The sequence below is a fragment of the Corythoichthys intestinalis genome, chromosome 5 (assembly GCF_030265065.1).
Source record: "Corythoichthys intestinalis isolate RoL2023-P3 chromosome 5, ASM3026506v1, whole genome shotgun sequence".
NCBI classification, from domain to species: domain Eukaryota; kingdom Metazoa; phylum Chordata; class Actinopteri; order Syngnathiformes; family Syngnathidae; genus Corythoichthys; species Corythoichthys intestinalis.
The window spans coordinates 39,908,938-39,921,046 of NC_080399.1; the positions used below are offsets into that span (position 1 = coordinate 39,908,938).

Consider the following 12,109-nt stretch of genomic DNA (forward strand, 5'->3'; position numbering starts at 1 on the left):
TATAAGGCATAGGTAGTGACAAACACTTCATTATAAAATGGTTTTCAGATTGCTTTTGGGTTACCACAAGCAAGAAAAAAAATCTTAGGTCAGATGTACCTTTTGGCTGAATGTCTGTCTGTGGGGAAGACTGGCTGTCTGGCCTATTGTCTGCTGCGGGACGCAGCAGCTGAACCTCAGGGGCTAGGGGAGCCTGCTGAGAGGGACAAGTTGGGATGCTGCCAACCCTTGATGGGAGCTTGGACTGTGTAAAGTGGCGCATGTCCTGATGGGGGGAAGCAGCAGGAGGTCCCAAAGAAGCTGACAGCTGCTGCAGAGCTAGCATCTCTGGACTTTCCAACATAGAGGCTGACCGTGTTGTGCTGATGGAAGAGTCAGATTGGTGTTGTTGCACGGGGGCCGAGGAGCTGACCACTGCTGCAGGCATTTGGTATTGAGCATTGGATGGAGGATGCGGATATCCAGCAGCTTCCGGCCATGGTTTATGTCCTACAGGAGGCGGCACTCCTCCGTAATTCAAATTGTGCTGGTTGACCATATTAGCATCTTGCATGCGCATTCCACTAGGTCTTTCTGGACCCAGATGATTCAGTTTAGTCCACATGTTAGACAGTCCCATAGCGGGAGGTCTCAAGCCTGTGTAATTGTGCCTCTGAGGTCCGTTAGGCCCTGATAACCGGTTCCCCATTGGGTGCATCGTATGGCTCTCTGGATGATAGTGAGATGGGTATATGCTTGCTTCAGGAGGAGGTCGAAGTTGAAGGGCAATTGGTCGGGGCCCTAAAGATGGGCCGTGTGTTGGGCCCATATATGGGTGCTGCTGCTGGTGAAGAGGCTGGTTACCATCAGGGCCCATTGGATATCTATGGCCCATGTGATGCTAAACAAAAAAACCCAAAGAGAACATGTTTAAAAAGGGGACTCCAATGGGTCGCCAAAATGTTTGCATGCTTTGCAAAAACTGTATTCATTATAGAAATAGTAATAGAAATCATGACACTTGTCACTTCTGACACTAAAGGCAACCCTAATATCCATCAATACGGCCGTACGGATGCTACAAACAAGTGGAAATATTTACCACACATATAATACAAAAATTACATTAAAAAAAATGGTTGGGATGGTGCGAGAAAAATATGTGAGGTCATCAGTAAACATAGAAAAGTCAACAAAATCCCCTACTCGTTGCCATCTATTCTATGTATTTGCGTTGCCATCTATTTTATGTATCTGCGTTTATCAATAATGATAAACATTGACTATAAAAGAGCCAACGCATTGCAGTGAGAAGGCATACAAGTGTTTCCTCACGAACAGTACTTGGGCTTTGTACCTGGATGTTGTAGTTGTGAGGCAAACGATTCATGTTGGGGTCTCCAAGCCTTGGAATGTGACCTGGGTAGGCAAAGCGTTGATGTTCCATGCCCATTCTATGTGCATACATTTGCGGCCCTTGAGAATCAGTGGGCCCAGGATAACGATGCAACTGGTCAGATGAAAAAGAATTCAAAACAAGAGTTTTAGTACACATTCAAAATCTGTGTACAAGTTACATGTGCATCCTAAATTTACCTGTTGTCCTGGGTGGTACATGCCCCTGGTGTCTCCTTCTTGGCGGTGTTGTTGGCTCAGAGGAAAGCCCCAATTAGAGGGTGGAAGCTGTCGAACTGACCTGCACACTTTGTCCTCTAATGGTTTTTGTCCTTTGCCTCCTTGCAAACTTCGTTTCCGCTGAACCTCTTCAGTGGCCTTGATTAAACTCTCAGGACCCAAATGTTTACTGCCACGACTGCGTTTTTTCTCCTTGCGTTCCTTGTCTTCTTTGCTGATGTGGAATTCTTCATCTGTGTCGCCATCCTCTGACGGCAAGTGTTTCAATTGGGCCCGGTTAAAACACCGTTCGAGAGACTCTGCCATCACTGTGTATTCTGAGGGGAAACGGACAGCAGGATTTTTGATGAACATAATACTTTATTTATAGCAATCCTTTCTGTCCATCTTTACCAAAACACATTTAAAACCGCGAACAGATCTTCCTGTAAACAGATGGCTTGTCTCAGTTCTGATCACTCCAATAGGTCAGAGTGCATGTGTAACTAGCTCACCCACCCCCATCACCACTACCCTTACTCCCGAGGGAAGGTATTCAGTGGAATGGATAGCTCTAGACGTGGACTTAGACGCTGGAATGTTTCTCTGGCCCTGCAGGGACCAGACCCTCCTGAGGATTGGAGCACTTCTAAATCATTGCTCATTAATCACTGTCAAGGCTGCCTGTTCCTAGCCCCGATTTCAACATTTACTACATCTACATTTTGTGCAGGCATGGCCAACCTCGGTTGACAGCCTGGTTGTTGCCGCTTGTGTGGGTATGTGAATAAATGTTTTTTCACTTACCACTATCTTCGCCGTTGTATTCCTTGCAATTTTGAAATATAAGTTTCACGTCTGATATAAACTCCTCTTTAGCAACATACTCTCCATCATTGAGTTTCCTTTCAATGGTAGACAGGTCCATGGGGGTCTGAGGGGAGAGGTGAGAAAACATCTGATTAAAAAACTGGTAACTTGACAAATTCAGCATTTTACTGATTTTGTACCTGGATTATGTCATGGTAATTGGGGGCATAAGAGTCATCCACAGGTTCCAAGAAGGGCCAAGCATCTTTATGAACCTTTAGAGCCTCCAGCACTAAGAAGGGAGATCTGAGATGACGACTATTTATTCATAGAAATTTCACTATTTTTAATAACTATTCAGGAGGCATACCTTTGTATAAACCCGTATAGTCTTCTTCCATGTCAATGCTGAAAGAAACATTAATACACACAGTTTTGTTTTTAACTAGAATTCACACAAATTAATTTGTAAGTTCAAAAGAGTTCATACAATTCTTTAGTAGTCCGTGCTCTGAGGACTGGCGAAGAAGGCTCTAAATTATAAAGGTCTGGTGGGAGGTCTTTTCCTTCAGACAATAAATAAGCCTTTTCCTCTCGCATCTTCCGTCGCTTTGCCCGCTCTGAGGTAACAATACAGTAGACCGAGAGAGGGGCACAGACGAGAGAGGGGCACAGAAAGACAGGAAGAGACAGTAAGAAAAAGGAGAAAAATACAACATAAAGCCAGTTAGCGTCGATAACATTGACAGGACAGAGGTAACACATATTTAGCCTTTTGCCTTTTGAGTTCAAAATAAGAACAGTAAAGGCCTTGGTCATTTTAGTCTGGAGTGACTCATTTGACTGAAAACAGGAGCAATTTATCAGTTTTCTCAAGTGAGATCAAAAGAGCAAACACAGATTGTACTTCTTTCCATCACCGCTTTCTTTTAACATGAAAGGCATGCCAGTCCCCTGTTGGGCAGATTAACAATGTTTGTTCCACACTTGCAATCCACACAGAACAGTCTAGGTTTTGCTCTTCATTTATAATACATAAATGAGACTGCTACACTGAAACATACGTAGTAGTTCATTAGCCACTGGCAGAACGGAGAAAGGCAGAGTAGAATTTTGGTACAGGTACATTCTTAGTGCAAAATACTGTATGTAACTCACAACATAGAAATGTTGCTCTACAATAGTAGATTGCTAAATTAAAAAGAGAAACCAAAACTTAAGAGTCATGGACATTTAAGTCTGGCCGTGGGTGCCCTTGATCTACAGTGCCTTGCAAAAGTATTCGGCCCCCTTGAATCTTGCAACCTTTCGCCACATTTCAGGCTTCAAACATAAAGATATGGAATTTAAATTTTTTGTCAAGAATCAACAACAAGTGGGACACAATCGTGAAGTGGAACAACATTTATTGGAAAATTTAAACTTTTTTAACAAAAAAAAACCTGAAAGGTGGGGCATGCAATATTATTCGGCCCCTTTACTTTCAGTGCAGCAAACTCACCCCAGAAGTTCAGTAAGGATCTCTGAATGATCCAATGTTGTCCTAAATGACCGATGATGATAAATAGAATTCACCTGTGTGTAATCAAGTCTCCGTATAAATGCACCTGCTCTGTGATAGTCTCAGGGTTCTGTTTAAAGTGCAGAGAGCATTATGAAAACCAAGGAACACACCAGGCAGGTCCGAGATACTGTTGTGGAGAAGTATAAAGCCGGATTTGGATACAAAAAGATTTCCCAAGCTTTAAACATCTCAAGGAGCACTGTGCAAGCCATCATATTGAAATGGAACACGCATCAGACCACTGCAAATCTACCAAGACCCGGCCGTCCTTCCAAACTTTCTTCTCAAACAAGGAGAAAACTGATCAGAGATGCAGCCAAGAGGCCCATGATCACTCTGGATGAACTGCAGAGATCTACAGCTGAGGTGGGAGAGTCTGTCCATAGGACAACAATCACTGCACAAATCTGGCCTTTATGGAAGAGTGGCAAGAGGAAAGCCATTTCTCAAAGATATCCATAAAAAGTCTCGTTTAAAGTTTGCCACAAGCCACCTGGGAGACACACCAAACATGTGGAAGAAGGTGCTCTGGTCAGATGAAACCAAAATGGAACTTTTTGGCCACAATGCAAAACGATATGTTTGGCGTAAAAGCAACACAGCTCATCACCCTGAACACACCATCCCCACTGTCAAACATGGTGGTGGCAGCATCATGGTTTGGGCCTGCTTTTCTTCAGCAGGGACAGGGAAGATGGTTAAAATTGACGGGAAGATGGATGCAGCCAAATACAGGAAGATTCTGGAAGAAAACCTGTTGGTATCTGCACAAGACCTGAGACTGGGACGGAGATTTATCTTCCAAAAGGACAATGATCCAAAACATAAAGCCAAATCTACAATGGAATGGTTAAAAAATAAACGTATCCAGGTGTTAGAATGGCCAAGTCAAAGTCCAGACCTGAATCCAATCGAGAATCTGTGGAAAGAGCTGAAGACTGCTGTTCACAAACACTCTCCATCCAACCTCACTGAGCTCGAGCTGTTTTGCAAGGAAGAATGGGCAGGAATGTCAGTCTCTCGATGTGCAAAACTGATAGAAACATACCCCAAGCGACTTGCAGCTTTAATAGGAGTAAAAGGTGGCGCTACAAAGTATTAACGTAAGGGGGCCGAATAATATTGCACGCCCCACTTTTCAGTTTTTTATTTGTTAAAAAAGTTTAAATTATCCAATAAATTTTGTTCCACTTCACGATTGTGTCCCACTTGTTGTTGATTCTTGACAAAAAATTAAAATTTTATATCTTTATGTTTGAAGCCTGAAATGTGGCGAAAGGTTGCAAGGTTCAAGGGGGCCGAATACTTTTGCAAGGCACTGTATTTATTACAAATTTCTCATGCAAGCATGGCCTTCTACTTCTCCTCATTGACAAGACAAGTCACTGATGAAAGAATGTGAAATCATTGCTTTACCTCTAAAATTGGCATCAAGGTTCATTATAGTCAAGACTTTTTGGATTTTTTTTTTAACGTTGAAATGATTTCTCCCCTTTGTCTTCCAACCAACTTACCCTCCACAGCTTTGATCTTCTCCATTTTCTCTCGCTGACGTTCTTCCTGCTGAAGCCTTTCTGCTTCTCGCCTCTGCTCGGCCAGCAGGACCTGCCTGTCCAGCTCTTCGTCTTTTCTCTTTTCAAACTCACCTGTATCATTCACATTGTCCTGAATACAAAGAAAAGGAACATCAGTGCCTGACAGATATGGTTGCTTGATTTGCAATTAACTTTACATATACAAAAGACACATACCTCCTCATTTTCATGGATGTGTTTTTCAGAGAACCATTGTGATGCACGGAATGGCGTTGGATCCTCAAGTTTCTGTTTCTGCTCTCGTTCCTGAAAGAAAAGAGTGGAAGGTTATTTATAGACCATGCTATACCAATTTAAGGCATAATCTGTGATTTAAGAACATTAATTGGCTGATTGAAATAGATGTCCAATCCATTTGAACTGGGAGGATGGGCAGCGAATGGTCCTCCTAGTTCAAATGGATTGAATGTCCACTAGTGGCAAGCTAATTAAAATTCACAGCAGAAGAATGAAAAGAGTCACATGATTGGACGTCTTTGGACGACAATTATATAAAAGAGGTGAATGTTATTTTAAGCCAATTAAAAATTTAATTCAATTACTGTAAATTTATTTCACAAACAAACGTTGGCGCCTTCAAGATCGACAGGCAACCACAGAAGCAAGCAAACTGTGAGGGCCCCTAGGGAGTATTGAGAGGTCACAGGCTTTGGTTTCCCTCCCCCCAGTTCCCCCTTCTCTCTATTGCTGCCAACATTCCCTCACATCTCCCTGGGGGTGACAGACAAGCTTTACCAGTCAAAAAGTCGAACCAGTCAATACAAGGAAAAGGGTGAGTTTATCCATCACTTACTGCCAACAAAGGACATAATAGACTCCTACTTCAAAATTCATGCTAAACGTGGTTTTTCAAAAGTGTTAAAATTCGGTATGTGAAAATAGCATATGAAAAAAAAAAAGTCTTCCTAAAATGTCACATTTAATTTTCAATCATTTAAAACTCCGTAGTCAGCAGTATCACGTGCTGGTATGTAAAACAAAATTTTTAAAAAATGCCCCCTGTCGAAACCAATAACTTGAGGCAAGAGAGAAAAGAGCACAAAACTAAGGAAACCCTCAGCCAAAAGTAACTTCTTAACAAGGCGCTTAAAAGTGTCTATATCGAGCCCTGTACAGCTCTTGTCAAATTACATCAGGGAACCAGAACAACCCTGTCAAATGACAAGCTATTCAAGACTGTGGTTTCCTATGAAGTGCATATAGCTGTCTAAAAATGTTATGTTTCTGCAGGTGGAAGACAAAAAAAAGATGCAGTAGTAGAATGAGACAGAAAAAGGAAGCAAGTGCAAAGATGAAAGTGTGTGCGCATACAGTACAGTAAATATATTTTTACTTATATAGTCCCATTGAAAAAGCAAAGCACAAGTCGGATGGCCTCCAGTGTAACCACTTGGAGGTTGAGAGGATCCTGCAGCATAATAAAGCTGTCATTCAAAAGACTTTGTCCTGCCTCAAGGTGAGTCGCTGCCTGCTGTCACTGTCCATGAAATTACTGGTGACAGCAGCTTGAGACACATAGAAGGATGGGTTCAAGATGGATAGACACACAGCATTTGACATTTTTGCATGTGTGCACCACATGCCCTTCCACACACCCAAAGGGGGAAAAACAGACCATGAATACAACAAGCACACGTTTAAAGCACACATTAAACAAACCTGTAGAACGGCTTTCTTTCACCTGCGCAACATCGCCAAAATTAGAAATATTTTATCTAAAAGCGATGCAGAAAAATTAATTCACGCGTTCGTTACATCGAGATTGGATTACTGTAACTCCCTACTTGCAGCTTGTCCTAAAAGCTCTCTAAAAGGTCTTCAGCTAGTCCAAAACGCAGCAGCAAGACTTTTAACAGGAACCAATAGAAGAGAGCACATCACTCCTGTGCTCCAGGCACTTCACTGGCTTCCAGGCGAGTTTAGAATTAAATTTAAAATACTCCTTCATACATTTAAGACCATTAATGGGTTGGAGCCATCTTATCTCACCGATGCTCTGGTTCCATACCGCCCCAACAGAACACTCCGATCTCAGAATGCAGGTCTACTGGTCGTTCCCAGGGTTTATAAAAGTACTGTCGGAGCTAGAGCCTTTAGCCACCAAGCCCCTGTTTTATGGAATCAGCTTCCAGCTAGTATTAAAGAAGTCGAGACAGTCTCCACATTTAAGATTAGATTAAAAACGTTCCTATTCGACAAAGCTTATGGTTAGGCTAGTTGAAGTCTGAGTAGACTCACAGTTTAGTCTAAGCTGCACTAGAAGCTATAATGCTGGGGGCAGTACAGCCGCTGAGTTCTATCTCCTTTTCTTACTCTACCTACCACTTGTCTTACTTTATTTCTATTTTCCAGTGTTAATATCTATTTGTCTAGTCTCTTCATCACTAGTCACCCGGTGTCCCCTTTCCACCCCTCCCCTCTGGGGAGGGGTTATTTTTCAGCTGCAGCCTCCTGACTGTCCGGACCCCTGGCTGGATAGACGTCCTCGCTGCTACCCCCGTCTCATCTGACTAGAGGGACCTCTTCTTGCTCCTTTACTCCACTGTATTTTTACGGACTATAACTTCGCTTGCTAATTCCCATTAGCAGTTCTGGGGTTCCTGTCTATCCGTCCTGGGAGTGGATCTCTCCTGACTGTGGTACTCCCCAAGGTTTCTAATTTTTCTCCCAATTGACTCTGGAGTTTTTGGAGTTTTTCCTTGCCGGCATGGAGGGTCTTAAGGATAGGGGATACCCAGGACTTGAACTGTATCTATTCATCTTTGTTTCTTCATTTCTAATTGTGTATCATATTGCCTCTGTAAAGCCCTTTGAGACTTCTGTTGTGATTGAGGGCTATACAAATAAAATTGAATGAATGAATGAATGGATCTTCGCGCCCATCCATGGATTCTGAAAAGGCCTCAGAGTTTTAATGTCAAAATAAAACTTATGAAACTTAAAAAAAACATTTAGTGCATCCCCTTAGAAAGCAGTGTTTTTATTCTTCCATGTTTATAGGTATAGAAGTCGGCAGGTGGCAGGCATCTTACAAATTCCAAACCATTTGCTCAAAAAAAAAAAAAAAAAAAAAAAAAAAAAAAATCATGTGAATTCCAATAGTAACACGAACAAGAAATGACAACGACGCAAGTAGACTTACCATATTTGTCTGACTATAAGGCACACTTACAATCCCTTATTTTTCCCCAAAGATTGAAAGTGCGCCTTATGTATGAATTCTGGTTGTGCCTAATTATCTCAAACCTATTTTGTTGGAGCATAACTGGATGATACCGCTGAATACACAAATTCATTACTCAACAAACCAATTACATAATAAATTAACAAAACAATAATTACTATGTTGAAAGAAAGAACAAATGACAAATGCAGCGCATTGATGTGCTACTGCACCTTGTAATCAGGGGAACCTATGCCATAGACTTCATAATGATATCATTATGAAGTTTATGCCTATGTGTTAAAAAACTGTTTATTAATACCGCCCTAAATAGTCTGGAAAAACATGGTGCAACAAAAGTAAACTTTCAACAGAAGCAGACTTACAACACGTCGATAAACATTCATAGATATCGCTTTGTGACCATCTCCACGAACAATTTCATTTTTGTAAAAATAACTAAGGCCAAAACGTTCAATTATGAACTACTAACCGACCTAGTTCATTTCAAATTTTGTGAACTGAACTTTGAAGTAGGTTGTGGGGAAAATGAAAGCTTTCCCAACACTGGCTACGTTTACATTGACAAACTTTCTTTAATCGGATCAGCAGTTGGATTAAAATCATGATCTTATGCACAGTTTTTATGGACGTCTAACAAAGTATTTTGATGTGCCCAGGTTGACCAAATATACCGGAAATAGTAGTGGATTAAAAAGAAGTCGAAGCGACTTCAGTGTCAAAAATATATAGATATGTATTTTCCCCAATTTTCTACTGTTAGGCCTTTCAACAACAATTATACGATGACACATCTCCAGCAACATGTTTGTCTTGGTTACAGACTCGTTTTAGTCTTCCACCTAACAGGTCTTCTGCTTGCTCTGGTTCTACAAGCTTCCAGGAATAACAGAAACGCATATACAGTGGTACTTCAAGATACAAAATTAATTTGTTCCAGAGTGGCTTTGATATCATGATTTTGTTGCATTACATTAATCCATCCATCCATCCATCCATCTTCCTCTATTGAGATACTAATTTCGAGTGGTGACACTTGCAGTTCTTCCGTATCCTAACTCCAGCGGCTGATGGAGCGTACCAACTTATGAATAACAGAGGGGTGTCCCAACAACTATTGCAAATGTAGCACAAACGAATGGCACCACTTCGGGTCCATTTTGCAGTAAAAGGGTTGCTGTGAGTGGTGTAATCATTCAACATTAATATCTTTCACAACATAAAGTTTTGTAATATAAAGTGAAAAAAGTTTGAAAGGCTTTGGAAAATGAATTTTTCATGTGCTGAAGCCTTCGTATCTCAAAGAACTGACGTCACAGACATGGACGGAAAAGACTGCTTGTTGTAAAAATTTTTGAATAAAATGTTTTCATGAGTGCCGATTGGATTATCAATTGACATAACGAGAGTTACTTCTGTAACTAAGGTTCTATGAATTCCGGATGACCGCCAGAGGGCGGTGCTTAGCACCTGGATATCTACGTGTGCGCAGCACAAAGGTCGAGAATAAAATACCAACAAAGTCACGCCATTGGACGTGACCTGGGTGACGTCAGAGGTCGATAAGAGCCCCGCTCACCCAGCACTAGTTCCTTTTCGGAATGTACTCGCAGGGAGTCTGAGTGGCAGGCAGCTCTGGCGGTCATCCGGAATTCATAGAACCTTAGTTACAGAAGTAACTCTCGTTCTATTTCATTCCTTCTGACTGCCAGAGGGCGGTGCTTAGCACCTGGATGACTTTATACCAACATTGTCACGAAGACACCACACATACCGAGGGTCAGTCTAGGTGAGAGGAAGCCGACAGCACTACTGAAGCCACCGGGTGAGGAGCTGCCACATTCACTCTGTAGAAGCGGGCAAACGTACAAGACGATGCCCACGTTGCTGCGGAACAGATGTCATTCAGTGGAACACCTCTCAGTGCCGCCCAGGAAGTTGCCATCTTCCTTGTGGAATGGCACGTGACTTTAGGAGGCTCATAGGCCTGAAGAATAGCTTCGACAACCCAATGTGACAAGCGTTGCTTCGAGACTATTTTTGTCACCAAAACATACAAAAAGAGCATCCGTTTTACGAGTGCTTGCAGTCACGCTAATATAGTGCTTCAGCACGCGAACAGGACATAGCAAACTTTGCAAATGTCCATCAGGTCCACTCACATCGTTAAACACAGCCAGGGTAACTGGCTGGTTAATGTGAAAGGCTGAAAGTCTCTTCGGTAGAAAACTCGGATTCCGCCATAATGTAACCCCAGAACCGTCAGGATTCCACCTTAAACAGTTCGGAGAAATCGATAAAGCATGTAATTCACTCACTCGCTTTGCTGAAGTAATTGCGAGGAGGAACGCAGTTTTCACTGTGACCCACTTAAGGTCAGCCCCATTCAAAGGCTCAAAAGGGGTTGAACACAAACCCTCCAGAACTAATGGAAGGTCCCACGTGGGGACGCGAGGTAATCTTGGAGGCTGTTGACGAAGGGCACCCTTCAAAAACCGACACACCAGGGAATGAGAGCCCACTGATCGGCCATCCACCAAAACATGGTGGGTGGATATCGCAGCCACGTACACTTTTAAGGTTGATACAGAAAGTCCCTTATCAAGAAGTTCTTGTAAATAGCTGAGTAATATTGGCACAGAGCAGCGCACGGGATCCACATTGTGATCCTTACACCATTTATTGAACAATCTCCACCTGTTACTGTAAAGTGCCCTCGTGGATGTCGCACGAGCATCAAGTACAGTTTGTACAACCGCCTCTGTACAGGACTCTAACAGAGAGTCCGGCCCTTCAGAGGCCACAGGTACAGGTGAAGACGCTCCGGGTGGGGGTGCCAGATGCTCCCCTCCAACTGGGACAACAGGTCCATTCTCTGGGGTAGAGGCCAAGGATCTCCATTGAGATGTTTGAGAATCAATGGAAACTACATTCTTCCTGGCCAGAACAGAGCGACCAACAACACCCTGTGATTGCTCTGGCTGATCCTGTGCAGAGTCACCATTAAGAGAGGAAGAGGCGGAAACGCATACAGGAGACAGTCTGGCCATGAGTGTGCTAGGGCATCCTGACCTAGTGGACTGTTCGGTTCCGCAAGGGAAAACCACAGTTGACAATGAGTGGTTGCTTTTGAAGCGAAGAGGTCCACCACTGCAACACCGAACCTCCCCCATATCCCCTGAAACACAGCAGGGTTCAACCTCCACTCCCCAGGCGGTGGTTTCTGCCTGGAGAGTAAGTCTGCTGCACAGTCATGCACCCCCGGAAGATGGACTGCTCTGAGACTCAGAAGGTGTGGAAAAGCCCACAGGAGAAGCTTTTGAGCCTCCGCCAGTGAGAGAGGAGATCTGGTCCCCCCTTGGT

The 12,109-nt window shown here is 42.9% G+C and overlaps 1 protein-coding gene across 2 annotated transcripts in view; it reads right to left on the reverse strand.

Annotated features, from left to right (window-relative positions):
* LOC130916212 (chromatin remodeling regulator CECR2) overlaps nt 1-12,109 on the reverse strand; it is a 62,668-nt gene that overhangs the window by 13,735 nt on the left and 36,824 nt on the right. For both annotated transcript variants that reach the window (XM_057836731.1, XM_057836732.1), the window contains 9 exons: nt 5,719-5,808; nt 5,482-5,632; nt 2,894-3,023; nt 2,774-2,811; nt 2,604-2,695; nt 2,401-2,527; nt 1,576-1,931; nt 1,337-1,489; nt 100-880 (listed from right to left, as the gene is read on the reverse strand). In XM_057836731.1, the coding sequence (XP_057692714.1) occupies nt 100-880; nt 1,337-1,489; nt 1,576-1,931; nt 2,401-2,527; nt 2,604-2,695; nt 2,774-2,811; nt 2,894-3,023; nt 5,482-5,632; nt 5,719-5,808 (1,918 nt within the window). The remainder of the gene's footprint in view (nt 1-99; nt 881-1,336; nt 1,490-1,575; nt 1,932-2,400; nt 2,528-2,603; nt 2,696-2,773; nt 2,812-2,893; nt 3,024-5,481; nt 5,633-5,718; nt 5,809-12,109) is intronic.